The sequence below is a fragment of the Athene noctua genome, chromosome 14 (genome assembly GCF_965140245.1).
Source record: "Athene noctua chromosome 14, bAthNoc1.hap1.1, whole genome shotgun sequence".
NCBI lineage: Eukaryota > Metazoa > Chordata > Aves > Strigiformes > Strigidae > Athene > Athene noctua.
The window spans coordinates 11,158,171-11,185,418 of NC_134050.1; the positions used below are offsets into that span (position 1 = coordinate 11,158,171).

At 64.9% G+C, this 27,248-nt stretch overlaps 6 protein-coding genes across 14 annotated transcripts; 5 read left to right on the forward strand and 1 right to left on the reverse strand.

Moving 5' to 3' along the window:
- Positions 1-158: 158 nt before the first annotated feature.
- On the forward strand, positions 159-3,568 carry MTCH2 (mitochondrial carrier 2). 4 transcript variants are annotated; one of them, XM_074918377.1, is made up of 13 exons: positions 159-322; positions 412-496; positions 625-731; positions 905-945; positions 1,105-1,147; positions 1,267-1,324; positions 1,442-1,493; positions 1,596-1,655; positions 2,123-2,216; positions 2,392-2,439; positions 2,813-2,880; positions 3,145-3,220; positions 3,366-3,568. In XM_074918377.1, the coding sequence occupies exons 1-13, from the start codon at positions 236-238 to the stop codon at positions 3,450-3,452; spliced, it is 906 nt and encodes a 301-aa protein (XP_074774478.1). In that variant the 5' UTR covers positions 159-235; the 3' UTR covers positions 3,453-3,568. The 4 variants fall into 4 exon arrangements, with proteins under 4 accessions (XP_074774478.1, XP_074774479.1, XP_074774480.1 ...); XM_074918378.1 differs by having other exon boundaries at positions 905-935; positions 1,101-1,147; XM_074918376.1 differs by having other exon boundaries at positions 163-322; positions 905-931; positions 1,094-1,147.
- A 1,078-nt stretch (positions 3,569-4,646) lies between these two features.
- On the forward strand, positions 4,647-6,076 carry NUDT8 (nudix hydrolase 8). The gene is made up of 4 exons (XM_074918631.1): positions 4,647-4,858; positions 4,936-5,068; positions 5,432-5,509; positions 5,612-6,076. Exons 1-4 carry the CDS (start codon positions 4,647-4,649, stop codon positions 5,840-5,842), a joined length of 654 nt encoding a protein of 217 aa, XP_074774732.1. The 3' UTR covers positions 5,843-6,076.
- Positions 6,077-6,405: 329 nt separating this feature from the next.
- NDUFV1 (NADH:ubiquinone oxidoreductase core subunit V1) lies at positions 6,406-8,878 on the reverse strand. The gene is made up of 10 exons (XM_074918356.1): positions 8,734-8,878; positions 8,555-8,637; positions 8,292-8,462; positions 8,029-8,212; positions 7,750-7,939; positions 7,375-7,587; positions 7,123-7,289; positions 6,968-7,049; positions 6,724-6,869; positions 6,406-6,631 (listed from the first exon to the last, which is right to left on the reverse strand). The coding sequence occupies exons 1-10, from the start codon at positions 8,785-8,787 to the stop codon at positions 6,548-6,550; spliced, it is 1,374 nt and encodes a 457-aa protein (XP_074774457.1). The 5' UTR covers positions 8,788-8,878; the 3' UTR covers positions 6,406-6,547.
- Positions 8,879-9,089: 211 nt separating this feature from the next.
- On the forward strand, positions 9,090-12,114 carry CABP2 (calcium binding protein 2). Of its 2 annotated transcripts, none has more exons than XM_074918366.1 (8): positions 9,090-9,610; positions 9,847-10,017; positions 10,100-10,246; positions 10,399-10,429; positions 10,516-10,650; positions 10,748-10,857; positions 10,957-11,104; positions 11,180-12,114. In XM_074918366.1, the coding sequence occupies exons 1-8, from the start codon at positions 9,368-9,370 to the stop codon at positions 11,203-11,205; spliced, it is 1,011 nt and encodes a 336-aa protein (XP_074774467.1). In that variant the 5' UTR covers positions 9,090-9,367; the 3' UTR covers positions 11,206-12,114. The 2 variants fall into 2 exon arrangements, with proteins under 2 accessions (XP_074774467.1, XP_074774468.1); XM_074918367.1 differs by having other exon boundaries at positions 9,874-10,017.
- Positions 12,115-12,566: 452 nt separating this feature from the next.
- Positions 12,567-13,780, forward strand: CDK2AP2 (cyclin dependent kinase 2 associated protein 2). Of its 2 annotated transcripts, none has more exons than XM_074918411.1 (4): positions 12,567-12,949; positions 13,071-13,171; positions 13,264-13,396; positions 13,535-13,780. In XM_074918411.1, exons 1-4 carry the CDS (start codon positions 12,859-12,861, stop codon positions 13,600-13,602), a joined length of 393 nt encoding a protein of 130 aa, XP_074774512.1. In that variant the 5' UTR covers positions 12,567-12,858; the 3' UTR covers positions 13,603-13,780. The 2 variants fall into 2 exon arrangements, with proteins under 2 accessions (XP_074774512.1, XP_074774513.1); XM_074918412.1 differs by having other exon boundaries at positions 12,567-12,941; positions 13,078-13,171.
- Positions 13,781-14,250: 470 nt separating this feature from the next.
- On the forward strand, positions 14,251-27,193 carry PITPNM1 (phosphatidylinositol transfer protein membrane associated 1). 4 transcript variants are annotated; one of them, XM_074918320.1, is made up of 24 exons: positions 14,251-14,299; positions 14,496-14,614; positions 15,241-15,455; positions 15,559-15,680; positions 18,160-18,381; positions 18,519-18,833; positions 19,495-19,590; positions 19,741-19,848; positions 19,962-20,023; positions 20,113-20,357; positions 20,589-20,778; positions 20,905-21,012; positions 21,136-21,293; positions 21,569-21,735; positions 22,108-22,278; positions 22,507-22,656; positions 22,756-22,904; positions 22,984-23,094; positions 23,317-23,433; positions 23,655-23,803; positions 24,764-24,913; positions 25,304-25,487; positions 25,769-25,897; positions 26,009-27,191. In XM_074918320.1, exons 2-24 carry the CDS (start codon positions 14,537-14,539, stop codon positions 26,273-26,275), a joined length of 3,663 nt encoding a protein of 1,220 aa, XP_074774421.1. In that variant the 5' UTR covers positions 14,251-14,299; positions 14,496-14,536; the 3' UTR covers positions 26,276-27,191. The 4 variants fall into 4 exon arrangements, with proteins under 4 accessions (XP_074774421.1, XP_074774423.1, XP_074774424.1 ...); XM_074918321.1 differs by lacking the exon at positions 14,251-14,299 and having other exon boundaries at positions 14,522-14,614; positions 26,009-27,193; XM_074918322.1 differs by lacking the exons at positions 25,304-25,487; positions 25,769-25,897; positions 26,009-27,191 and having other exon boundaries at positions 24,686-24,779.
- Positions 27,194-27,248: the final 55 nt, after the last annotated feature.

Consider the following 27,248-nt stretch of genomic DNA (forward strand, 5'->3'; position numbering starts at 1 on the left):
AGGCCCCGTTGCCATGGTGACGCCTCAGGCCTCGTCACCACCCTGACGGACACTCCCCCCCCAAAAAACACCCCCCCCCAAACACCCCCCACACACCCCCAGCCCCTTCGTTGCTGCGGCGACCCCGCGGGGACACACCCTTCTGTCCGGAAGCGGCCTGAGGGCGCGCCGGAAGTACCGGCGGAAGCGGCGGCGGTGTCGGTGTCCTTCTGGGCCGTGACGCCGGGGCGGCACCATGGCGGACGCGGCCTCGCAGGTGCTGCTGGGCTCGGGGCTGACCGTGCTCTCGCAGCCCCTCATGTACGTGAAGGTGCTGGTGCAGGTAAGGGGGGAGGGGCCTGTAACGGGGAGCTGCGGGGTGGGGCGGCACCGGGCGCGGTACCGGCTGCAGGCTGCCTGTTCCCGCCTCAGGTGGGCTACGAGCCGCTCCCGCCCACCCTGGGGAGGAACATTTTCGGGCGCCAGGTCTACCAGCTCCCCGGCCTCTTCGCTTACGGTGAGTCTGCCCCGGCGGTGCGGTTCCCTTGTGTGCCCCCCGCCGGGCCGCTGGTTGCGTGTGGATCCCCCGTGGAAAAGGGGGGAGGACGGTCCAGCGTGGCCTGACCGGGTCCCCGCTGTCCCCAGCCAAGCACATCGTGAAGGTCGATGGAAGAGCCGGACTCTTCAAGGGCCTCACCCCCCGCCTCTGCTCCAGCGCCATCGGCACCGTCGTGCACAGCAAAGTGCTGCAGGTACCGGGGGGAACACAGACACACAGGGACACGTCCCGGGGTGGTGGCGGGGGGCTCAGCCGCCGGGAGCTGGGGACATGGAGACCCCGTGTCATGTCGCTTTGGCGGGGCTGGCACTGGTGGGGCCTCCCCTGTCCTCTGCAGCTGCACTGACCCTGCCCTTTGCTCCCCAGCGGTACCAGGAGGCCGAGCAGGCTGAGGTAAGTGCGAGGCTGCTTCCCCCCAGTGAATCCTCCCTCACCATCTCCCCTTCCCCTCTCACTCCCTCCTTCCCGTCTGCCCCCGTAGCTGTGGGTGCTGGGGAGGGAGCAGGGCCTTTTGGGGGGGGGGCTGTTCCTCTCCTGATGCCTCTTTCTCTCCAGCCAGGAGCCAGCAAGAAGGAGCCCGTGTCCTCGCTGGAGCAGGTTCTTAAGGAGGTGAGGAAAAGGAGGAGGAGGGTGCTGGAGTCCACTCAGGTGGGAGAGGGGCTCAGTACAACACTGGCACCGCCGGGCTCTCTGCTTCCCCCTCCCCCTGACACCCCAATTCTCCTCAGACCTCCCGAGAGATGGTCGCTCGCTCTGCTGCCACACTCATCACCCACCCCTTTCACGGTAGGTGCCCCCCTGACCCCACCCCACTCCATAGCCAGTGCGTGGGCCCGGGGACCTGGGTGGCGCCCTGGAACGTCCCCGTGTCCCAACCCCTGTCCTGACTGTCTCTGCCCGCAGTGATCACCCTGCGCTGCATGGTGCAGTTCATCGGCCGCGAGACCAAGTACAGGTACGGGGCGGGTGGGCTGGGGCTGCCACAGTGGGGGGGGGGGGGTTGCCTGTCAGTGGGGTGCCTCCTCTGACCGCGCTCTCCTCTTCATCCCCACCGCAGCGGGACACTAAGCGCCTTCGCCACCATTTACCGAGAAGAGGGTGTCCTGGGCTTCTTCTCGTAAGTGTTGATAATCGGCATCTTGGGGCGGGAGGGGGCACAGCAGGGTGGGTGTCTCCCCAAAATCCACAGGTGTTGCTCCTCGCTCCGGCGCTGCAGCTCTGCTCTGCCCTTACCTCGGGGTGCACAAAAATTTCCTGTTCATCCCTCCCTGGGGGGCTTCCTGGCGCTGATCTGGCAAGCCAGTGCCTCACAGCTGCTGGCCTTGGGTTGTGTGGGTGACATCCAGTGCCTGGGGACATTAAAAAGGAGCAAAGATTTAGTAGCCATTCTCTGGAAGCACCAGCTGGGGGGTGTTTTGGGTCTCTGGCAGCTCCTCTCTGTCAGCCATTGAGCATCCCCGTTCCAAAACCAGGGGTTCCCCCTCTGGAGGAATAGCCGCTTCTAACTGGCCTTTCCTCATCTCTCCGCACGCCCTGATCCGGGTCTGCTCTGGGCTCACATTCCCGTTGCTTCTCTTCTTTCAGCGGCCTCATCCCCCGGCTCCTCGGGGACATCCTTTCACTCTGGCTCTGCAACATGCTGGCCTACCTCATCAACACGTACGCGCTGGAAAACGGGGTACGGACTCCATGCCCTGTTTTGGGGGGGGGGGCCGGGCAGGTGCTGGGGGCGGCATGGTGACACTTGATGGTGTGGAGGGACAGGGGAGGTTCAAGGGACAGTCCAGGGTCACACTTTGGAGTGGCAGCATGGCTCTGGAGGGGGTTGAAGATGCCTTTTTTCCCTTGCACAGGTCTCAACTATGACTGAGATGAAGAGCTACTCACAGGCGGTCACTGGAGTGAGTACAGCCCACACACACACACGTCTGTGTGTACACCCACGTGTGTGACCTGCGGGGAGGGAGAGGAGAATTGAATCCTCTTTCCCTGGGGAAATGGTGTGTCCCTGTAGTCCTGCCTGTCCTGCGGCTGCTGGGATGCTCCAGAAGGATCAGCCCGCAGGGGAGGGAATACTCTAGGGAGGAGATGCAGGACCCTGTGTGCCCGTGGGCTCACAGCTTCAGCCTTTCCTCCACGGAGCCTGGCCCCATGTGAAGCCTGCGGGAAAGAGCACCCTCCTGGGGGTTCCCTGGGGATCTTTCTGGGGTTCGTTCTCTCCCAGGGGAGATCCCTGCGGGGGCCACTGCCGACCAGCCCTGCTCTCCCTTGCAGTTCTTTGCCAGCATGCTGACCTACCCCTTCGTGCTGGTCTCCAACCTGATGGCCGTTAATAACTGCGGGTGAGTCTGCTGCCACCCCGGGGGGGCTGGTGTGGGTGACAGCCGTGTCCCTCTGCACCTGATCAACTCCTGGTTAGCAACAAGGTTTTAAACTCCCACTGGGGTTGATCCCTCAGCGGTAGCACTGCGGTGGGGGGGAGCCTGGCCTTGAAAGGGCTATTTTGGGGTTCAGCCCAACGTAGAGCTGCAGAAGGGATGGGTCCTACCCTACCAGCTTGGCCCTGGTGGAAATAATTCTCCGTGCGTCTCCTCTCCCTCCCCCAGGCTGGCCGGGGGCCTCCTCCCCTACGCACCTACCTACTCCTCGTGGCTGGACTGCTGGGGCCAGCTGCACAGGGAGGTAAGTAGCCGTAGTCAGGCAGTGCCAGGATGCTGCCTGGCCATCAAGAAAAGGCACATGGGAGCCCTGCGGGGTTTGGGGGGGACCACAGCGGGGCTTGAGGTAGCCCTGACTCACCCTCTGGTCGCCATCTTCCCCCTTCCAGGGCAACATGAGCCGAGGGAACAGCCTGTTTTTCCGCAAGGTGCCCGCAGGGAAGCGATATGTGTGGGAGGAGAGGAGGTTTCGCTGAAACTGAAGCCAAGAGGGGAGTTGTGAAGCCGATGTGGGGCTCTGGAGACAAAGAATTATGAGAGAGTGGTGATTTCTATACAGTTTTTTTAAAATCATTTAATGCTGAGAGATAAAGGTGGACGTCTGAGAGTGTCTGTCGTGGGGCCGGGGGCTTCCTGGGCGTTGCTGGCCCTTGTCCAGCATTCCTTCCCTGATCTGACCACCTTAGCAATGTCCCTGTATTCCCTACATATTCCCTATATTCCCTGTTCTTCACCCGACCCCAGTACAGCGTGCTAGATCCGTCCCACAAGCCATGGTCCCATCTGTCCTTCTGTCCCCCCTTCTTTTAAAGACCAGTTGTATCAGTGTCACAGTCCAACTAGCCCAGGGGCTGCCACCAGCCTGGGTGGGGTCGGAGGTGGCTCGTTAATGGCTGCAGCTAATTGTGGGGTGGTGGCAGAGTCCTGGGAGGAGAGCGCAGCTGGGTGTGCCTCAGTTTACCCTCCCTCTCGGGGCTGTAGCAGTGGGGGTGGAGATCGGATCGATCCCAGCGTCGGCAGTTTCTGGGTGCAGCACCTGTGGGGGTGTCCCAGCACCCTCGGGCACGAGGAGACAGGTGATGGGGGGAGGGATGGTGACACGGCTGGGCTGTGAAAAGAGGGGAGCGAGGTGTCGTACACGCTGTCAGAGGGTTGTCTGCCCGGCGGGGTGGTTCCACAGCCGGGGACAAGGTTGTGCAGCTGTGGGAGGAAGGTGCTTGCACACCCAGCAGGAGGGTTGCACAGCTGGAGAGTGGGTCATACACCCGGTGGGAGGGCTGCACACACGGCGCAGGGGTTGTTGCACACCCAGACGAGGTTATTGCACGTGTGGGAGGGGACAAAGCTGGCAGGGGTTGTTCCACACTCAGTGTGGTTGTTGCACACATGGTGGGGGCTGTTGCACACCCAGCAAGAGGGTTGCGGGGCCAGAGCCGGGCTTGCCCACCCTTCGTGGGTGGGTTGCCCACCCTTCGTGGGTGGGTTGCCCACCCTTCGTGGGTGGGTTGCCCACCCTTCGTGGGTGGGTTGCCCACCCTTCGTGGGTGGGTTGCCCACCCGGCGGAGGCATTGCGGCCCGGGCGGGGCTGTCCCGCAGCCGTTGTAGGCGGAGCCGGGGGCGGGCGGTCTCGGATGTCCCTCCCCCCACCCCCCCTACCGGAGCCAGCGCCATGGCGGAGCCGGGGACGGGCGGCGGCGAGGGGGGGTTGTTGAGCAGCGGGAGCGAGCAGCGGTGCCGGGCGCGGCTGGCGGCGGGGGGGCGGCGGGGGACAGCGGCGGCGGCAGCGGTGCTGGTGCCGCTGTGCTCGGTGCGGGGCCGCCCCGCGCTGCTCTTCACGCTGCGCTCCCGCCGCCTGGGGGGGCCCCACAGCGGTGACGTCAGGTACCGGCGGCGGGGAGGAAGCACCGGGACCGACACCACCACCCCCCGCCCCATGACGGTGCCGTTGTCTCTTGCAGTTTTCCCGGGGGGCGGCGGGATCCGGGGGACGGTGACTCGGTGGCCACGGCGCTGCGGGAAACGCGGGAGGAGCTGGGGCTGGCGCTGGGACCCCCGAACGTCTGGGGACAGCTACGGACGCTGCCCGACGGGGTACCGGGTGACAAGGACAGCGGGGCGCGGCGGGGGGTGGGGGGGGCTAAGTGGAGTGGCTGTGGACACCCAGGACGCAAGGGCAGGGTGGCAGGGGCACGGGTGACAAGGGTTTGAGGGGCTAAGGATATGGGTGACAAAGGTTTGGGGAGATAGGGATAGAGGTGACAAAGGTTCAGGGGGGCAGAGACACGGGTGACAAGGGTTTGAGGGGCCAAGGACATAGGTGACAAGGGTACAGGGACACAGGGCACTGGCTGCAGGCCTTTTGGGTGACAGGCAACGGGTGTCTGGGGGTTAAGGTGAGCGGGTGACACTCTAGGGAGGGGTAGTCACCCTGTCCCTGTCTGACACACCTCCCAGCGGGGACAGATGGTGGCCCCCGTCGTGGCCAACCTGGGGCCCCTGGAGGACTTGATGCTGAACCCCAACCCCGATGAGGTGGGTGACCCCGCACCGGCCGCGTCCCCTCCCTGGGATGAGCACCCCCTTCCCCAGTGACACCGACAGTCCCGGTCACCCCCTTCCCGGCTGTATCGGCAGGTGGAGGAGGTCTTCACCCTGCCCCTGGCTCACCTCCTGCGGGAGGAGAACCAGGGCTACACCCACTTCCGCACTGCCGGACGCTACAGCTACACCCTGCCCGTCTTCCTCAACGGCCCCCACAAGGTGTGGGGGCTGACGGCCATCATCACCGAGCTGACCCTGGAGCTGCTGGCGCCTGACCGCTACCGCCCGAAAACCCACGCACCGCGCTACAGCTCCGCAGCCTGATGCGGGAGGGGACAGGGTGGCCCCCAGCCTCTTTTTTTTTGTGTGTATGTGTGTGTGTGTGTACAGGTGGAGGTCTCCCTGGCTTGTTTTCATCTGCCTGTAGCCCAGCTTTGCCGCACGGGCAAGGAAAGGGGCTGTGGCGGAGAAACTACACCAACTCCCTTGCTGTTGGTACTGCTGCCTATGGGTGACATCACCCACTGTGATTGAGTAAAAAAAAAAGCCACATTTGGATCCACTTGTGCCACCGCCTCCAAGTCACGGAGCGTGGCTGGCCCGTGCCGCCAGCACCACTGTGGTGGCCAGGGGACAACGACCATCCCCCTTCACTAGTACGAGCTCTCCTGCCCCATCCTCGAGAGGGGACATGGGGTCTCATGAAAACCCACCAACCCACCCTCTAGGGGGGGATCTAGACCGTGGCTGTGTGATCCCCCAATCCCTGGGGATCCCCCTGATCCCTGGGATGCAGGGCCCAAAGCCCTCGCCCTGCCCCGGCCGTCCCTTCCCACCATTTTCCATCCAAGGCTTGCTCCTGCCCCTCTCCAGCAAAGAGGAGCCCATCAGCGCAGCAGCATTTAATGAGGACCCCTCAATGCAGCCCCAGAACCTGCTGCGAGAAGCCCGCCACCCCCAAGAAGCCCCCCTCCGGCAGGAAACGGCAGGGCCACCGCCACCAGCAGCCCTTGCTCTGCCGCTGGCTCCTTACGCCGAGGCCGCTCGGGCTTTGGCCTCCCCGTAACGCCGCATCCTCTCCTCCAGCTCGGGACGGAAATGGCGGATGAGGCCCTGCGCGGAGCAAAGCAGATGGGTTAACGGGGTGGGGAAAAGCTGCCCACCACCCCCAAACACCCTCCCACCAGCCCCAAATGGCCCCCTACCTGCACGGGCCAGGCCGCCCCGTCGCCCAGGGCACAGATGGTGTGGCCCTCGATCTGTTTGCTGATCTCCCACAGCGCGTCGATCTCGGCTGCCTGCGCGTTGCCCTGCACGAACCGCGCCATGACTTTGTTCATCCAGTCGACACCTGCGGGGATGGGAAAGCCATAAGGGACCTGCAGTGTGGCCCCCCCACCCCCTGCCATCTTCCCTCCTCACCCCACATTCCCCCCAATCCCTGCTCACCTTCTCGGCACGGGGTGCACTGCCCGCAGCTCTCGTGCTTGTAAAACTCGATGAGGCGAGCGATGGCTTTAACAACGTCGGTCTGGGGAGGGAGAAGAGGGTGAGGACCCTGCCACAGCACAGGGGGGCCGGGGAGGGGGGGGCTCCTCCCTTACCGATTTGTCCATGACAATGACAGCGGCCGTGCCGAGCCCGCTCTGCGCCTGCACCAGGGAATCGAAGTCCATCAGCACGGTCTCACACACCGATTTGGGGAGCAGTGGCGTGGAGGAGCCCCCCGGGATGACAGCCAGCAGGTTGTCCCAGCCCCCACGGACACCCCCTGCCAGAGAGGAGCGGACAGGACGGGCTGAGCTGGGCCCAGCGCCGACCCGGTGGGGTTCATCGGGGCGGCCTGTGGCGCTCACCAGCATGTTTCTCAATGAGCTCCTTCAGCGGCACCGACATCTCCTCCTCTACAGTGCAAGGGTTGTTGACATGACCCGAGATGTTGAAGAGTTTCGTCCCTGAGTTGCGTTCCCGCCCGAAGCTAGCAAACCAGGTGCCACCCCGCCGGCAGATAGTGGGGGCCACAGCCACTGTCTCCACGTTAGCCACCGTGGTGGGGCACCCGAAGACACCTGGAAGCAGTGGGAGCTCTCACTGGCTGCTTCATCCCTGCAGCAGGACGGCAGCCGTGGGACAACTGGTTTTGTCCAGTTGCTGCCATTTTCTCCCGCTCTCAAGCAACAGCTGAAAATTAAGGCTTGTGTTGCCAAGAGCCAGGAGAACTGAGGACGTACCCACATCGGCGGGGAAGGGGGGCTTCAGGCGTGGCTTGCCCTGCTTGCCCTCGATGGACTCGATCAGGGCTGTCTCCTCACCACAGATGTAGGCTCCAGCGCCCCGCACCACGAAGACATCGAAGGCGTACCCCGAGCCGCAGGCATCCCGCCCCAGCAGCCCGGCCTCGTAGGCTTCCCGAATGGCTACCTGCAGTGGAGAGGGGCGAGTGAGTCTGGGGGTTCCCTCTTCCCAATAGTAGGGTGTCTCCTGTCCCCCCCCCCATCCCCGTCACTCACCTGCAGGTTGGAGGCCTCATTGTAGAACTCGCCGCGGATGTAAATGTAGGCGGCACGGGCGCCCATGGCACGCCCCGCCACCAGGCACCCCTCCACCAGCTTGTGGGGGTCATGGCGCATGATCTCCCGGTCTTTACAGGTCCCTGGCTCCCCCTCATCTGCATTTACCACCAGGTACTTGGGCCTGGGGGGGTGGGCAGGCACCGTCACGGCCAGGCTCCCCGTGGGGAAGGGGGCTGCGGCGGTGCCAGTACTGGTCTCACCTGCCATCCGGGGGCTTGTTCATGAAGCTCCATTTGAGGCCGGTGGGGAAACCGGCACCGCCGCGGCCCCGCAGCCCCGAGGCCTTGATCTCGCCGAGGATCCAGTCCACCCCCTTGAGCAGGATCTCCTTCGTCTTGTACCAGTCGCCGCGGCGCAGGGCACCCTGCAGCCTGCGGGCAGGGCTCGGCCGGTAGCACCGGGACGGACAGCAGCGGAACAGGCCGCCCCGGGACCCACCCCCCGCCCCGCCTCCGGTACTCACCTCCAGTCGTGCCGCCCGTAGAGGTTGGTGAAGATCCGGTCCTCGTCCCGCAGCGACCCGAACTGCGTCTTCTTGGGCGCTGTCTGCGGGCAGACACGGGCTCAGCACCGGTAATACCGGTGTACCGGACGGACCCATCCCGGATCGACCCAGCGCTCCCCCCTCACGTCCCCGCTCACCGAGAAGGAGGCGGCGGGCAGGCGCCGCAGCGCCAGCAGCTGCCGGGCGGCCATGACGGGGTGGCCACCGGCACCGGGACCACCGTCACCTTCAGGCGCCCCCGCAGCGTCGCGCCGGCCGTGACGTCAGCGGCGAGCGCCGCTCAACAGCGACGCCACCGAGCGGAGCCGCAGCGGAGGGCGGGGCGGGGCCACACGGCGGCGGGGGTGGGCGTGGCGCTGCGCGGGGCGGGCGTGTCCCCACTGAGGGGGCGTGGCCAGGCTGGCGCCGCGCCCGCGCTGCCACGTGCCCCGTGCCCGCGCGCGGGTCGGGTTTCGGCACCTGAAACCGGAGGCTCCCGCCCGCCCCCCCCGGTGCCCCCCGGGGCGCCCCGCACCGACACCCCCTTCCAGCACCCCGGGCGGGGGGTGCTTCGCCGCTCTGCCCCAGCCCCCTCAGCGGGTCCCAGCCTCCCCGGGCCGCTCTCCGGCTTGGGGCCATGTGTGCCCCCCCCCCCGCGCCGCCGGTGGTGGCTTCGTCCCGGCGAGGGAGCGGGACCGGGGCGAGCGCTGGGCCCCGGGGATCCGGTTTCCCTCCCGTCTGGCCCCAGGGGTGGGGAGCAGGGGCCGGCAGCGGGCTGGGGAGACAGGCAGCATGTTCTTCTTCTTCCGCGGGCCCCAGCGGCTGGGGGCCAGTAGCCCTGCGACCCCCTCTTACCGGGCTACCTCCCGCGGCCCCAGAAAACGGGGCGGCCGCTGCCTCCGCCCGGCCCCACAACGTGGGGGGCAGGGGGCCTCCAGCACCCAGGGACGGTTGAGACACGGTGGCACGCCCGCAACGGAGAGCCAGTGGGCTGCCGAGGAGCCGGGGTCCCTGCCGCCCCCCGCTTTCGGGCAGGTAACTGGCAGTGGGGCGGGGGGGGTGAGGGCTGGGGTATGGCAGGGCTGAGGAGGGGGGCCCTGAGTACCCTCACCGGGAGGCTGGGGAACAGCTGGGCGGCTCCCCACATCTGGAGCAGGGAATAATCCGAGGGATTATGTGTGTGTGTGTGTGTGGCGTGTGTCACGGCCCCCCCTCGCCTGCCCTGCATATATCCTCAGATATTCCATAAAAAACCTCAAATCCTCACGCAGCCACGGCTGCTATCGCTCCCCCCACAGCCTCGGCCCCGGCTCGCCCCGGCGGGGCGGCAACCCCCAGGACTGCGCCAGCTGGCCCCCCAGGGCCAGGCATGCCCTGCGGTGCAGGGGGTACCGCTAGCCATGGGCAACTGCACCAAGACCCCTGAGCGGAGGCTCTCCAAGGTAAGGCCGGCCCGGGAGGGCAGTGGAGGGGGGGAGCCCCGGCGCGACCTGCCCCCCCCATCACTCCCGCTCTACCCCGCAGGACGGGAAGTCACGCTCCGGCCCCCCGGTCCCCGGTGACCCTGAGGAGGCGGCGGAATCTGCCGCGTTGCAGAGCTACTCGGTGCTGCAGGGGCTGGTGGGGCCGGCCTGCATCTTCCTGCGGCAGAGCATCGCCATCACCCAGCTGGTACGTGCTCCCCCCCCGCCTCTTCTTCCCCATGCGCCCGCCACACCAGGCACTGCACTGCTGGTTGCTGCTCGCCACCTGTGAGCAGTGGGGGATTTGGAGCAGGAGGGGAAGGACGCCACTTTTGGCTCTTCCTGCTTTTTCTTTCTCAGGACCGAGACCTGCGGTCTGAGGAGATTGAAGGTGAGGTGCTGCGTCCCTCAGGGCTTTCTGGGGAGGTTGGGTCTCCCCAAGTTGTGGTGCTGGCAGTGACGCCGCGCTGCCCACAGAGCTGAAGCAGGCCTTCCGGGAGTTCGACAAGGACCATGACGGGTACATCAGCTACAAGGACCTGGGCGAGTGCATGCGGACCATGGGCTACATGCCCACCGAGATGGAGCTCATCGAGCTGTCCCAGCAGATCAGTACGTGGCAGGGGGGTCCCTCTGCCCTGCTTGCAGCTGGACAAGCCCCCGGCAATGCCTGTCCCCCCACATTGGTGACACCCTGCTTCTCCCACAGCCGGGGGCAAGGTGGATTTTGATGATTTCGTGGAGCTGATGGGCCCTAAAATGCTGGCAGAGACAGCGGACATGATCGGGATCAAAGAGCTGCGCGATGCCTTCCGTGAGGTGAGGGGACGGGGCTGGGGGGACAGCCCGCGCGCGGGCAGGCTGGCAGGTTGCGGGCACACCGAGGGTGGCCGTTGCCGATGGGCACTTGCCTCGCAGTTCGACACCAACGGGGACGGGCAGATCAGCATGGCGGAGATGCGGGAGGCCATGCGCAAGCTGCTGGGGCAGCAGCTCAACTACCAGGAGGTGGACGAGATCCTCAAGGACGTGGATCTCAATGGGGATGGCCTGGTGGACTTCGAAGGTAGGAGCTTGGTAGGGGGTCGGGAATATCCCCGGGAATATTCAGGATGTTTTATACATATTTTCCTGCTGGCAGAGTTTGTGCGGATGATGTCGCGCTGAGGGCAGCATGTGCCAACACGGGACCCGAGCCCCCACTGTGCCTTCTGAAGAGGAGGGGGCCACGGAGGAGACACCAGCTCCGGCTGGGGCCATGCCAGCGCAGTGCGGTGCCCAAGCCTGGGCCATGGCCCTCGCTTCTTCAGCGCCAGAGGTGCTCACACTCATCCTCGGCCGCGTGCCTGCCTGGCTGCGGAGGTCCAACCATGGCGTGGGGTGCTGGGGCCAAGGCCAGGCCCCTTTTCGGCACAGACTTGGGAGGCATCAGCCACTCTCACCCTGATCTCTGCTCCCTGCCTTGACCTCACCCCACCAGCTGTTGCCCAAAACTCAGAACGCGCCAGTCTGCTCTCCTCCATTTGCATCCCAGCTTTGCCGGCTCATCCCTTTATTCTTCATTTTGACCCCCATACCCAACGCCGACCCTTCATGTTGACCCCGCTCCCTCCACGCTGTGATTTAGGCCTGACCCTATGGCGTAACCTGCCACCTCTCCCCCCATTACCACCATTTGAGCTCAGACCTACTGCAGACCCTGCTCTGTCCTGCCCTGCAAGGGTTGGGCACCCTTCTGCTTTCGGGGCTGCAGATGCTCAGTCTGGTCCCCGGCACAGAGGAGACTCCTCAGGGCTTCAGCACCCCCTGGCCAGGACATCCTTGAGGAAAAAAAACGGGAATAGAGCGTTACTGTTCTCCACCTGGGAGCCCGGGTGGGGAGAGGTGCGCTGCAGGCAGGGCTGGATCCCAGCCCTGGGGGGGACAGTTTGGGGTAGTTTCTGCACATCTTAGTTAAAGAAAACCTCTGCTTCCGCGTTACTCACCCCACCTGGGGAGTGGGATGGGGGTGGGTGGTGTTTGAACAAATGTATTAATTTTTTCAATCTTTGCCCTTTTGAAATGAAAAACTCTCTCAACGGACTTTTGTTTGTCTTTTGAGTTTAAACAGAATCTGCTCTCTCCACGCTTGTCCCCCCACCACTCGTTGCCCCGCGCCCACCGTGTCTCACTGCGGGGCTCCTGCCGTGAGGGCCGCACCGGGCCCAGGGAGGGCCCTGCCCGCCCGCCCCGCAGGGAGCCGGGACCCCCCAGCACCCCCTCACCTGCGCAGGCCCGGGGCTGTGGGGGCGGCCCAGGGTCCCCCCGGGGCCGCGGTTCCCCTCAGCGGCGGCCGCCAAGGCCCGGTGGGGGCGGTACCGGGGGTCGCAGCGGCCGAGCCCCCCCGCTCCCTTCCCGCCCTCTCTCCCGAGGGGCTGAGGCAGCGCGAGGGGGGGAAAGGGGCGGAGCCGACGCCGCGTGTCGCCACGGTGACTGGAGGCGGGCGGCGGCGTGATGACGTCGGCGCGGCGTCGCGCAGCAGCGTCATCAGGGCGAGCGGCGGCGGTAGCGGTAGAGGGGGGCGGCTGGGTCAGGCCGGGCCAGGCCGCGGCGGGCCCTGCGCAGCGGAACCGCGCCGCTCTCCCCGGCTCGGGGCCGGGGGGCTGAGCTGAGCTGAGCTGAGCTGAGCTGAGCTGAGCTGAGAAGCGGCGGCGGCGGCGGCGGCGGCAGCAGCAAAACCAACCGGTGGGGAGGTGGGGGCGGAGGGGGAGCGCGGGGGCTGCTCACCGACCCCCGCCGCCCTCCAGGGATCCGGGAGCGGCGGGCGGGCGGCTGTCGGGGATGTCCTACAAGCCCATCGCTCCCGCCCCCGCTACCCCCGGAGCCGCCAGCGCCAGCCCCGCCCCGCCGGGGCCCGGGGCACCGCCCGCCGGTGAGCACCCCCCACCCCGGTAACCGCGGGGGGTGTGGTGTGGGTGTACGAGGGAAGGGAGGGGAAGGGAGGGGAAGGGGCGGGGGGGGGTGTGCAGCCGGTAACCCTCCGTTTCCCCTAGCCACGAGTGTCCCGTCGCCCTCCGGCTCCGTCCCCGGCGCCGCTGCCCCTTTCCGGCCCCTCTTCAATGACTTCGGGCCGCCGTCCATGGGCTACGTGCAGGTGAGGCGCAGGGCGGCGGCGGGCGGCGGGGCCGGGGGCGGCGGGGCCGGTCTTCAGCCCCTCCGTGCCCCTTTTCCCCGCCATCTCCGCAGGCGATGAAGCCCCCCGGGGCTCAGGGCTCGCAGAGCACCTACACCGACCTGCTCTCCGTCATCGAGGAGATGGGGAAGGAGATTCGGCCCACCTACGCCGGCAGCAAGAGTGCCATGGAGCGGCTGAAGCGGGGTACGGGAGTGAGGGGGGCACCGGCTGGTCCCCAGTCCTGTGTGCCCGGGGTTCTCCTACCCCGCGGGGGAGGTGGATTGGAGCAGGATGGGTGGGGGCAGAAGCTGATGTGGGGTGTCCCTTTGCTTCTCCCCACAGGCATCATCCACGCCCGGGCGCTGGTCAGGGAGTGCCTGGCAGAGACAGAGCGAAATGCCCGCACGTAACGGCTGCTGTCACCTGGGACCCTCACCCCGGGATCCCCGGTGTCCCTGCCCTGCTGGTGGCGGGGGCGGGGGGGGCTGCCGTGCTGCCCACTCCCCCCCTTCCCCCCCCCCCCTCCACCCCATGCTCTCTGCTCTCTTTATAAATGCGTGTTTTTATAAATAAAGGACATGGTTGGGACTCTGCCTCAAGCTGCGTCCCTGCAGCAGCAGGGGAGGGAGTGGTGGGTGCTGGGGTGACCGTGGGGACATGGGGGGAGATTGGGGGGGGGGGGGCCTTCGGTCGGTGCCCCCGGGGCACCGGGCAAGGGCTGGGATGGGAAAGAGGGCTTGGAAATGCTCGGGGGGGGGGGGGGGGGGGGCTCTGTGTGTGTGATGTGTGTCCCGGAGCTGTGGCCGGGCTGAGAGGTGCGGGAGTGAGCACACCCCTCTTCCAACACTTAAAAGAGGCACTTTTTTGAAATAAAAAAACCTTTTTTTTTTTTTTTCCGAGCCTGATGGTGCAGGTTTGGTTCCGCGGCGGGGGGGGATGTGTGTGTGTGGGGGGGGTTGGTGCCGTCACACGTGGAGTGCCCGTGCAGCGGCGCTCGCCACCTTCCTGTCTCTGACGTCACGCTCCCCCCCCTTCCTACGTCACGGCCGTTTCCGTGGGAACAGGCTGTGATGTCATGAGCCGAGGGGCCGGTGCGGAGCAGCGCAGGTTCGGCGGGGCCGGGGCGCGGCGGGCGGGGGGGCGGGCAGGAGCGGAGCCGAGCCGAGCGGGCGGGGGGCGCGTTGCCATGGGAGCGGGGCGGGCCCGGGAGCGTCGCAGCGGGAGCCGGGCTGAGCTGAGCTGGGCCGGGCTGAGCTGGGCCGGGCCGAGCCGAGCCGAGCCGGGCTGACGGCCGCCCCCGCAGGCGCTGCCCGCCCCCCCCGCCCGGCGCTGCGCCCCGCCGCCATGCTCATCAAGGAGTACCACATCCTGCTGCCCATGAGCCTGGAGGAGTACCAGGTGGCCCAGCTCTACATGATCCAGGTGGGGCCCGGGCGGGCGTAGGGGGCTGGGGGGGGGGTGTGTGACTGTGGGGGTGCAGGGGACTGGGTGACTGAGCCTAGGGTGTGCAGGGGTCCGTGGGGCTGAGCATTGAGGGGTGCAGGGGCTGTGGGGCTGAACGTAGGAAGGGGCCTGGGGGACTGAGCATGAGGAGCTGGGGGCTGAGCATTGAGGGGTGCAGGGGCTGTGGGGCTGAGCATGGGGGGTGCAGGGAGCTGGGGACTGAGCTTGGGGGGAGGAGTTGAGCACTGAGGGGTGCAAGGGGCTGTGAGGCTGAGCGTGAGGGGCTGGGGGGATGCAGGGGACTGTGGGGCTGAGCCTTGGGGGACTGGGGGGATGTAGGGGACTGTGGGGATGTAGGGGACTGTGGGGCTGAGCCTGGGGGGTGCGGGGGGGCCTGTGGCTGACCCCAAGGGATTGGCAGGGTGCAGGGATGTCAATGAGGTTCAGGTGGGTTTGGGGCCACTGGGCCAAGGAGGGGATCTGGGGGTAGGTGTGGGGCTGGGGGTCGTGGGGGGTTATAGGTGAGGTGCCAGGCCTTAGGGACATGCAGGTTTGGGGTTAGGGGGTGCAGGGGGGCTGTGCTCACCCAACGGCTCTCCCTGCAGAAGAAAAGCCGTGAGGAGTCGAGCGGTGAGGGCAGTGGGGTGGAGATCCTGGCCAACCGGCCCTACAGTGACGGCCCCGGGGGCAGCGGTCAGTACACCCACAAAATCTACCACGTGGGGTCCCACATCCCCAGCTGGTTTCGGGCGCTGCTCCCCAAGGCTGCGCTGCAGGTGGAGGAGGAGTCCTGGAACGCTTATCCCTACACCCGCACAAGGTAGGACCTGCCGGGGCCATGGGGGTGGGTTGTGGGGCTGTGGACGTGGGCTGTGGGGCTGGCAGTGCCACTGGGCTCATCTCTGTCCCCCCACATTCCCCAGGTATACCTGTCCCTTTGTGGAGAAGTTCTCCATCGAGATCGAGACGTACTACCGTCCGGACGCAGGCCAGCAGACCAACGTCTTCAACCTGAGTGCAGCTGAGAAGAGGCAGAGGATTTTGGGTGCGTACGGCTGGCTCGGGGCTCTGGGCAGAACCCCAATGCCTGCTGGGCTTCCTCCGTGGCAGCTGGGTGTGTGGGTGTGCTGTGACACCGAGGAGCTCGGCATCTGCGGCGCGCTCGGCTTTACTCTCTCTGCTGGCCCTCGTGATTTGGGGACAGCTCTGGGGGAACCCTGGCAGGGGAAGGTGTCCGTGCCCTGAGCTCCTTGCCCCAAGCTCCCTGCCCGCTCCCTTGGCAGCACTGCTAAACTAGAGTTCGCATTAAAAACATTTTGGGGGGCAATGTCGTTCTCTGCCTTCTTCCCTTGCCTGTATATTTGTTTGCAGCCCTCTCCATCCTCGTGCCAACCTGCTCCTCTCTCCCTCCGTGTCCCAACCCCCATCCTATGCGGTCTGGCGCGGATTTGCCTTCCCAGCCCCTCTCTGGGTGTATGTGGGAATTTGCACCCAGGTCCTGCAGGGCGTTTTGGATCAGCTGGAGAGGGGGGAGCTGGAAAAACATTCTCTGTTTTCCCACTCCCTGCCCTGCTTCCCCTGCTCCCCAGGGCTTCGCTCCAGATCACTCTGCAGGTCCGGGTCCCTCCACCACTTGCTGGGGACACCGGTGGGCAGAACCGGGAGCCCGGGGTTGGGGTTTCTCCCTCGCCGGTGGGTTTGGCACCGGTCGCTGTGGCCTCCCTTTCCCAGCAGCGTCGATCTGCTTGTTTTAGGCGCTGGAGTGCAGAGTGTGACGTGCTGCCTCTTAAAATGGAGGCCTAAAATAGGCACTCGGAGGAAATGATTCATCTGACCTATTTCTCTCATTGGCTCTTGCGGCACCGGGGATGTCCAGCCGGGATGCCGAAGGCTTGGACCGGGAGGGACAAATTCTACCCCTGCCGCCACTGGGCAGCAACCGGGGCTGAGCGGATAGCGGGCAGGGCACGGCCCTGTGCCCGCTGCATGCTGCTCTGCCTGTTTTTCCTCCCCACTGCCTGTCCCGTGGGCTTTCCACAGGCCACACTGTGTCTCGGGTGGCTGCTGCCTGCCATGGGGAGCAGGGCCGAGGTGGGACCGACCCACATGCTGACCCTGCTGGGATTTCCTCTGCTGGCTCTTGCTTTCACCCCGGTGTTCCATAGCACTGACAGATTTAAACTCCATCTCATGTTTCAAAGGGCAGCAGGGTAATGCAGTCTGGCCTGTCAGGGCAAACCACAGGGATAACCGTGTCCTCACATATTTTCTTGTGGTGATAAAACCAAATGGACCCACCGGTCATTGAGTGAGTGAGGCTGCCGGGAGCCGCTCAGGGCTGGCAGGTCCTGTCCCAGCTCCTTGCTGCTGACTGCGATGTGCTGCCGTTGCCGCTCTGGGCCAGCCCGTCGGGCGCTGATTTAAGGGCTTGTGTTTGCCACATAATTTGGATGCCGTGAGCGCTGCTTTCCCACACCCTGGAGTGTTTTGCAGGCTGGGGAGGTTTAGAGGGGTTGTGGCACTTTTTGTATCTCAGCTGCCCCCCACGGGAAAATCCCTGCTTCAGAGCGCCTGCCCTGTAACTATTCCTTGCTTTCTGAGTCTTAAAAGTCTTTTCCTCCCTTTTTTTGGCCCAAGCTGGAGGAAGAGGCCAGCAGGCACCTCAGGGGTGTATATGGGGGCAAATAAATGCAGGGTCTGGCACAGCCTGGGGATGGGCTGGGGGGACTGGCTAGGGACAACTTTGTGGGAAGGTCCTGGGGGTCCGTTGGGTGCCCTGGCAGACTGGGCTGGAGGGAGCTGGCTTGAAGATGGGGCTGGGGCAGCCAAACTGCAGGAGGCTTTGTGAGGGTTGAGTCTGAGCAGCCCCCCACAGGTCTGTCAGATCATGTTTTCCTGGGTGCCATCAATTAGCCCCCCCTTTAGCTTTGGGGAGGCCACCTTTGTTTTGAGGCCACTTTCATTCTGGGGAGATGGGGATGTTGCCATCACGCCCCCCAGCTCAACAGAGGCTCCTCCTGGGTGGTTTTTCTGTGCCCTGTACCCAGTTATTGGGGGACCCTCAGGTCTGGGGAGGCGGGGGGGGGGGCACAGCTGGCAGGGCTCACCCACTGCGCCGAGCTGCTCGATCCGGCTTGTCCTCGGCACTGGCCCCAGGGTCGCTGGGGCCACTCTCCCAGCTGCCAAATCTCCTGGCTAATGCGCCAGGAGATTTGTGTGTCAGCCCCGGCTCACCACACGCCTCCCCCCGCGGCCCCCAGTGCCTCTTGCAGCCGCGGGGTGCCGGATCAGGCCCCCGTGCGGGGATGGGACGTGTTCAGCTGCACCCAAGGGTGCCTTTGATGTTATCCCTGCAGGATAGAGAGCGTTGGTGTTGGGGCGCGCAGCTTGTGGGAATAATTTGACGCGTGCCCCCCTCCGATTTTTGTGCCTTTTTCCCCATTTTTCTGCCTGAGGGGGGCTCCCCTCCACCCGCATCCCCTCGCTGAGCGCTGCGAGGTGATGAGCGCTGTTCCCCTCCGCAGACACCATTGACATCGTGCGTGACCCCATCTCCCCGGGGGAATATAAGCCCGAGGAGGACCCCAAACTTTACCACTCAGCCAAGACAGGCCGGGGCCCGCTGGGGGACGACTGGCTGGAGGTGTTTGCCAGCGGGCCCCTGATGTGCGCCTACAAGCTCTGCAAGGTGGAGTTTCGCTACTGGGGGATGCAGTCGAAAATTGAGCAGTTCATCCATGACGTGGGTGAGTGTGGGGCAGCAGTGGTGAGCCCTCGGCACCTTGGCGCTGCTTTGGGGGGGGCAGGGGGCAGGTTTAGGGAGCCCCCAGGGCCATGCCAGGCTCGTTCCTCCCCCCTCCCCGTTCCTGCTCCCCCGTCGCAGGTTTGCGGAAGGTGATGCTGCGCGCCCACCGCCAGGCTTGGTGCTGGCAGGACGAGTGGACGGACCTGACGATGGAGGACATTCGGCAGCTGGAGGAGGAGACGGCGCGGATGTTGGCGCAGAAAATGGCCAAGTGCGGCGAGGCCGAGGAGCCCCCTGCTGCCGGGCCCAGCCCTGAGGGGCGGCCAGAGCCCAGTGGTGCCAGCGGGCAGGAGGGGGCCGAGGTGCAGGGGGTGGCCGATGCCTCCCCTGATGATACCTTTGCCAAGCAGTGGTCCACCTCTTCCCGGTCTTCCTACTCTTCCCAGCATGGAGGTGAGAGACCAGGTCCTGCATGGGTGGGGTGGGGACCCCCAACGCCCCCTCCTGTTGCTGCTCTTCACAGGAGATGTGTCGGGAGACATTCTTTTGCCTGGCATGGGTGCCCCAGGGGTGGCCCTGGCCCTTCAGGGGGAGGGGGGGCTCTGTGTGCCCCATGGATGGCCCTGGGTCTCCTGGGGGGGGATCTGGGTGCCTTAGGGGTGGCCCTGGGACTCCCAGGGGGAACTTTGGGTGCCCAGGGGTAGCTCTTAGTCTTTGGGGGGGAGCTTTGGGTGCCCCAGGGGTGGCCCTGGGTCTCCTGGGATGGCTTTGGGTGCCCCATGGGTGGCCCTGGTTCTCCTGGGGGGGGTCTGGGTGCCTTAGGGGTGGCCCTGGGTCTCTCAGGGGGAACTTCGGGTGCCCAGGGGTAGCCCTTAGTCTTTGGGGGGGGGGGGCTTTGGGTACCCCAGGGGTGGCCTTGGGTCTCCCAGGGCAGGGGGAGATCTGGGTGCCTTAGGGGTGGCTCTGGGTCTCCCAGGGGGAACTTTTGGTGCCCAGGGGTGGCCCTAGGTTTCCCAGGAGGGGATCTGGGTGAAGGAACAAGGCAGAGCTGTGGGGCAGGAGCGGGGTCTCGCGGTTGGGGGGGTTCTGGGCACTGACCCCATGCTGGTGGCAGGGGGGGTGTCTCCTCAAAGCCTGTCCGAGTGGCGGATGCAGAACATTGCCCGTGACTCCGAGAACAGCTCTGAAGAGGAGTTTTTTGACGCCCACGGTATGGTGAGGCAGTTCCGTGGCCGCAGCTCAGCGTTTTGGTGGCAGGGGCCAGGCGCCAGCTGGATGCACCTGGCAGGGGGGGTCTTGGGGTGGGGGTGCAGGCACAGGGGTGTTCTCCACACCCACGATCCCCTCCCTGCCGCCGCAGAGGACCTGTCCGACAGCGACGAGGTCTTTGCAAAGGAGATGACAAAGTGGAGCTCCAACGACTTCTTGGACACGCTGGAGCGACCAGTGGAGCTGGATGAGGTGCTGGGTGAGCAGCAGCGGGGGGAGTCCTGGCCCCGAACCCCGGTGTGGGTGTCCTGAGAGGGGGCCTACCCTCACCTGGACACCCCATCCGGGCTCACCGGGGCTGTGTGCTCGCAGGGAACGGAGCCAGCGCCACCAAGGTGGATGGTGAAGGGCTGGGGGTGTCTGGCTTCCCTGAGGTGCGTGCCCAGCCCGGCCCCTCCTTCAGGCCATGCCCCCCCACCCCCCACCGGCATGGGTGCCGATGGCAGCGCTCTCCCTCCCGCAGGGCGGCTCGGCAGAGAGCGAAGTGCAGGCTTGCCGGATCCACGCCCTCTTCCTCATCCTCCACAGCGGCAACATCCTGGACCAGGGAGCGGGCGAGCCGGGCTCCAAGCAGGCGGACGTACAGACGCTGGCGGCCACCTTCGACGCCGTCACCCGTGTCCACTTCCCTGAGGCGTTGGGGCACGTGGCGCTGCGCCTGGTCCCCTGCCCGCCCATCTGCGCCGCTGCCTACGCCCTTGTCTCCAAGTATGGGTGGGAAACGCCTGGGGAGGGAGGGGGGGAGCTGCGGGGTGAGGAGGGGACTGTCTCCTTGGAAAACCAGAGCGGTGGGAGGGGGACCAGGGAGGTGGTGACCTCAGAGAGGGGACTTTTCTTTTCCCAGTGGGATGGGGATAACAGTGCAACATTCCAAGCATTGCGTGGTGGGACGGGGACATTGGGGCAGCCCCATTTATCCTGCTCTTGTGTCTTTCTCAGGCTCAGCCCCTACAGCCATGACAGGGACAGCCTGTCCAGCAGCCAGGACCACATCCCACTGGCAGCCCTCCCGCTGCTGGCGACCTCCTCGGGGAGCTACCAGCACGCTGTGGGCACCGTCATCGCCCGCGCCAACCAGGCATACAGCTCCTTCCTGCACTCCGGCGAGGGGGCTGGCTTCTGCGGCCAGGTGAGGCAGCAGGGAATTTGGGGGAAGCTTTGCTCCGGGGTCCAGCTTGGGGGATCAGCTCTGCTGGGAACTGCTTTTGGAGGGTTTGGGGGCTCCATCCTGGGCACGGGTGCGTGTCATTTGCAGGTGGTACTGCTGGGGGACTGCGTGGGCAGCATCCTGGGCTTCGACGCGCTCTGCCAGAGCCGGGCGGGCTCGGCGGGCAGCCGCAGCAGCAGCCGCCGTGGCAGCTTGGTGAGTGCCAGCACCCCACTGCTGCTCAGGGAAGGTGGGAAAGGGTGTTCATGCCCTTTGGGGTACAGGGGTGCCAGTGGTGGCTAAGCAGGGTTGGGCGCCCCCTGCTTCTCCCCCCGCCAGAGCACGGAGCCTGTTTCCCCCGAGCTGTGCAGCGGCAGGGATCCACTGGCCGATGGGGCAGACGGAGCCGCAGGGTCAGGCCAGGCCAGCCCGGAGCTGGGAACGCAGCCGTCCTGCCGGGAGCAGGGCGACAGCCACCACCACAACTCCTCGTGCAGGTGAGAGTGAGGGAGACAGTCGGTAGCGCCACGGTCCATCCCCAGGGAGCCCTGCTGATCTCCCCACTAATTTTTATGCTTTATGGAAAGGGCAAATTTCCCACCTGCACCAACCTGCATGGGGACTGCCTGCCCTGGGGGTGTCTTGTTGAAGCTCCTCTGCTTCTAGCAGTTCCTCCAGGCGAAAGGGGCCATGCTGGGCCCAGCCTTGCCCCTGGGCTAGTGGAAGCAGATGGCACCGGCCTTCCCCATGCCCACTGGCCCCGCTGTCCCAGCCTACAGGCCAGCGAGGCCCCGCTGGAGGCAGAGGCACCACGGACGCTGGATGGGGCGGAGGGTGCTAGCACTCGCCTCGACTTTAAGGTATCCGGCTTCTTCCTCTTTGGCTCCCCGCTGGGGCTGGTGCTCGCACTGCGCAAGACCGTCATGCCCGCTCTGGATGGTGAGGACCCCCGCCAGCCGCGGTGCCAGCCCCCAACCTTCCCCATGGCGCTCAAGCCCTTGTCCTCCTGCCCCCCCGCAAGCCTGAGCCCCCCAGGACCTCCCCAAAGAAGGTTTGACCCCCTTGCACACCCAACCCTGGCTGTGCAGGTGTCAGTGCATGCCCGAGCGTCCCCTTCCCCACTCTGTGCCAGCCCCAGCCTGTCCCTCGGCTGTCACCGGTGTCCTGGGTTTGCCTCCCCCAGCCTTTCCTCTCGCTGCGTCCTGCTTTCTCCCCTCTCTGGGCGTTGAGTTCCCGGCTGCGCTGCCCCGTGCCCATTGGGCTTCCTGCCACGCAGGCTGGGCAGCCCTGACCCCTCCTTCTCTGCCTCAGTGGCTCAGCTGCGTCCTGCCTGCGAGCAAATCTACAACCTCTTCCACGCGGCCGACCCCTGCGCCTCTCGCCTGGAGCCTCTCTTGGCTAAGGCCTTCCACGCTGTCCCACCGCTCAGCGTTCCCCGCTACCAGAAGTACCCGCTGGGTGACGGCACCTCCTCCCTGCTGGGTGAGCAGCCCTCCATGCTGGGCTGATCCTGGGCACCCTGGGGTGTGTTATGGGCTCTGGCGTCGTGCTGGGGTACCCAGAGCACCCGCAGTGCTGCCAGAGCCCAGCTGGGGTGGGGAGAAAGTGATGTGCAAGCTCTGCCATCTGGGGCTGTGCTGGAGGGGGTGTCCCCGGGTGGTTGATGTCCCCAGGGGGGTGCTGGGTGTCCTCACTCGTCTCTCTCTGCAGCGGAGGCCCTGCAGATGCACTCTGCCCTGTTTCTGCCCGAGGTGGATGTGGCCGCCCCTCCTACCCCCACCGGCAGCTTTGGGGGCTTCTGGAGGGGCAGCGAGCCAGCAGAGCCCCCCACTCCCGCCAGCACCAGTGAAGTTGTCAAGAGTAAGTGCCACTCCCGCCCATCCTGTCCCATGCTGTCACCTGGGGATGGATGACGCGGGATAAGGTCCGGTGACGGATTCATCCCAGCTCTCCCCGCAGTCCTGGAGCGTTGGTGGGGCCCGAAGCGCATCGACTACTCGCTGTACTGCCCCGATGCCCTGACCGCCTTCCCCACCATCACCCTGCCCCACCTCTTCCACGCCAGCTACTGGGAATCCTCCGACGTGGTGGCCTTCATCCTACGCCAGGTATGGCGGGCGTGGTGGGGCGGGCAGTGTGGCTCTCAGGGGCTGGTGGAGGCTGACCCGGAGCCGTGCCGCTCGACAGGTGATGGAGAAGGAAGGACCACAGCCAGCGGAGAGCGAGGAGAGCTCGATCTACAGCCCTGCTATCCCCCGGGAGAAGTGGCAGCGCAAACGCACCCAAGTGAAGATTCGGGTACGTGCCCCGTGGCTAGTGGAAGCCCGACCCTTTGGTGGGGCAGTGCCAGGCTCTGGCTATCCCTGTGGGGCGATGCAGCTGGGAGGGTTTGCTCCCATCTGCCAGGAGGATGCCGGGACAGTCCTGCGGCCCAGCGGGGCCCATGTGTCCCTGCGGGGGCTCCCTTGGGTGCCACCCGTGGCCCTGGCACAAGCCGCTGAGCCCCTCGTGTCCCTGCAGAACGTGACAGCCAACCACCGGGCCAGTGACGTGATCGTGTGTGAGGGCAAAGCGCAGGTCCTCAGCGGGCGCTTCATGTACGGGCCCCTGGATGTGGTGACGCTGACTGGGGAGAAGGTATCGCTGGGCTCGCGGGTGCCACCACGACCCTGTCAAACAGGGTGGGGATGTCCAGGAGGGGACACGGGGCTGGTGTCACCCACGGCAGGGGAAGGGATGTGGTGAACAGGACCCCATAGGACCTTGTGGGATGTAGGGAGGGTTGTAATGGCTTGTATGTTGAGGACATGGCAGGATCTGGAGGTTCAATTCATGCTCGGCCCTTTTCCCTCTCTCAGGTTGACATCTATATCATGACACAGCCGCTGTCAGGGAAGTGGCTGTACTATGGCACCGAAGTGACAAGTGGCAGCGGGCGTCTGACCTTCACCATCCCTCCAGACAAGGCTCTAGCCATTGGCATCTACCCCGTGCGCATGGTGGTCAGGTGAGATGTGGGGGTGCAGTGCCATCTCGGTTCCTCTTTGTTACAACCTGGACTGTTAGCCCAGAGAGTCGTAAAGATTCTGTGATCCCCTCAGGTTAAATTAAGGTGAAATGACATCAGACCACCAGTTCAAAATGTTTTACCTGCAGTAGAAACAGCTTAAACTTGGAAAAGGATAGTAAGTGATGTGGTCTCCTATAAATCTATAAGAAAGAAAAGAAAGGAAGGAAAATTAAAAAGAGAGAAAGAGAGTCAAAGAAATCCAGATCATCACCCCAGGTTCCAGTGTTGTCTCAGGTCTGGGAATCTTGGGTGGTGGATGCACACCCAGCAAAGTTTTCTGCAGCCTTTTAAATTCATCTTATCAGCTGATTTGCATACGAGACAAGGAGAGGCAGGAATTCCCCAAACTCATTTCCATGAGAGATGAGGAAAAGGTGGAACACAGGCTCTGCCGGTGCACTGAGGGGGAATGGGGTGCCTTAACCCTTCTGTCCAATTGAGTCAGTGGTCACAATCTCCTGCTATCACTCACCTTTTCCTCAGTTTTTGTTTCTTGGGCAATTATCCAGTCATCAGCTCTGTCTGGTGTGGGTTGTTTCTCTCTCTAAGCAATCTTTTAGCTCTTCTTCAAGGCTATGGTAGTAAAAATGTAGGCATTAACCCAAACATATGGTTTTACTCAGTCTACATCTCCCCCCTTCGAGGCTTATCCAGGGAATTTGGCAATAAACCGCAAGGGAGCGGAGCTGTGTGCCCTTCGATATGCTCTGTGCTTCCCGCAGATAATTAGACTAACCACAAAGGCCACAGCTTGGCCTTGAGGTTTTCTGTGTTGATGAAAGTTTGCGGCAATTCCTTCAGTTCCTTACACTCCTCCAGCCCTTTCGGCAGAGATCCATCCGCCTGCCCCCCACCACAGCAGAGCCTCCCCTGAGCCTCCCCGCTCTCCCATCCCAGGGGGGACCACAGCTACGCCGAGGCGTACCTGACGGTGGTGGCCCGGGGCACCGAGTCGGTTGTGTTCAGCATCGACGGCTCCTTCACCGCCAGCGTCTCCATCATGGGCAGCGACCCCAAAGTGCGGGCGGGGGCTGTCGACGTTGTACGGTAGGTGCCCTCCTTCAAATAAGGGTGACAATCTCCCCCTCTTTTTGTGGTGCCGTGACAACCCAGTTGGGGTAGCGGGGGCACTGGAGCAGGCTGCCTTCCCAGGGGTGAGCTGGGGGATGTCCCACTGTTCCCTCGCCCAAAGAGTTTTCACAGCATCTCTGCGCTGGTGCCTTCTTGTGGGAAAACAGCCCGCTCCTGGTTTTGGTCCTAAAGCCTCCTGTGATACCCTGCAGCTCTGCTGTGCCTTCAGCCTTGCCAAAATCCCTGGGAGGAGGAAGGTTTTGGAGGCAGCACCCGTGTGTGATGTGTTGGGAGATGCTTGGTGGCTTCCTGCCAGCACGACTGTCCCCTCACGGGCTCCTGGCAGCAACATGTGTCCCCTCATAGGCACTGGCAGGACTCGGGCTACATGATCATCTACGTGACGGGGCGGCCTGACATGCAGAAGCATCGCGTGGTGGCCTGGCTCTCCCAGCACAACTTCCCCCACGGCGCAGTCTCCTTCTGCGACGGGCTCACCCACGACCCCCTGCGCCAGAAAGCTGCTTTCCTGCAGAGCCTGCGCACCGAGGTGGGGACATGAAGGGGTAGCATGGGCTGTGCTGCAGCCCAGGGGTCAGTGGAGATGCTCAGAGCTGGCCCACGCTGCGCTGGCGGAGCTGACCCTCTCTCCCAGGACCATGCTCGGGGCACAGAGGGACAGCTCCCATCCTGTGGGCGTTGCAGCCACACACCACCCCCCCCACCCCCCCCACCCCCCCCCCCATAAAACGAGGGTGTCCCAGTCCCTTGGGGGTGGCTCTTCACATGGGAAGGGTCACTCCCTGCACTAACGCTCCTGTCTGTGGGCAGGCAGAGATCACCATCGTCGCTGGCTATGGCTCCACCAAGGACGTCTCTGTCTACAGCTCACTGGGGCTCTCACCAGCGCACATCTACATCGTGGGCCGGGCCGTCAAAAAGTTCCACAACCAGTGTCAGGTATGGTGGTGGGGCTGGGTACAGGCTGGGGCTGCAGGGGACAATTGCTGACCTCACCGGAGCATGCCGTGGCCATGGCCACCAGCTCAGGCTTGTCGGTGTGTCCCGCAGTTCCTGTCCGAGGGCTATGTAGCCCACCTGGCCCAGCTGGAAGCAGTGGCCCTGGCCCACTCCCCCAAGGGACCCCCGCGGCCTGTGCTGGGCAAAGGCACCTATGGCTGCCCGGCACCTGTTGACTTCCTACGCAAGCAGAGCCAGCTCCTGCGCTCACGGGGCTCCAGCCAGGCAGAGCGGGATGGGGGGCCCCCACCTGCCCCCCCCGGGCTGCCCCGGGCTAAGCCCCGAAGCGTCAGTCTCAAGTTGGAGGGTGAGGAGTGAGGGTGGTGCAGCCACCGTCCCCTCCTCTGCTGCAGCCTTCATTTCCCAGCCAGGAGCACCCAGGGCCAGAGTCTGCAATGGGCCCTGAGCCCAGAGGAAGGAGATGAGGGTGCTGGGCCCCCCCACGACTGAGGGGCCCTGGGAGATGGTGCTCCAAGCCCTGCCGAGTGCTGGAGTGATCCCCTCGGGGCTGAGCCACCCCGGTCCCCCCTGTTGCCCTCCAGCTGTCCCCCCCCTCCTGCCCTGTCCCCCCTGGTCCTTGGGGGCTGCAGAGCTGCTGCTGGGCAGTGCCTGGCGGGGGGTGAGTTTGTCCCCTAGGGAGCCGGTATGCTGTCGCCCCCCCGGGGCCACCTGTCCCTGGGCAGCATTGGGGGGGCCCATAGTTACACCCCAGGGCAAGCGGCACCTCCCTGCTCCCTCTCTATTTATTTCCATTCGGTGTCGCAGCCGTGGGGCAGGGGAAGGGCTGGGGTTCAAAAGCGGTTCCTCTGTTCTCTTCGTTTTGGTGTGAAATAAAACAATGTAAAGATGAAGTGCTGCGGCCCCCTGTGTCTGTTCTGTCGCCACCTGGCCACGGATGCCAACATGGGGGCCAGGGGCTTCCCCTGCCAGCAAAGCCCTGGCCCTGAGGAGCCAGGGACAGTGTCACACAGGCAGGTGGCCTTGGGGCACAGCGCTTGGGTCAGGAACAATTTAGGATGTGTCATGGTGGGGAAAAGACGCTGTCCCTGCCAGGAAATACAGCCTGGGGTGTCTGGGCTGCTCTCGGGTACCTGTGGATGCTGACACCGAGCTGTACGTCACATGAGGGGTTAAACCTCTGGCACAAGAGGAGGTGTCAGGCCAGGGAGGGAAGGACTGTGGGGGCAGGAGGAGGAGGAAAGCTGCCAGGTCACCTTCAGGCTGGGCGTGGGCCGAGAGCTGCGGGATTTGGGGTGCTGCAGCGGCAGGGGCTCAGCTTTGAGCTCCTGTA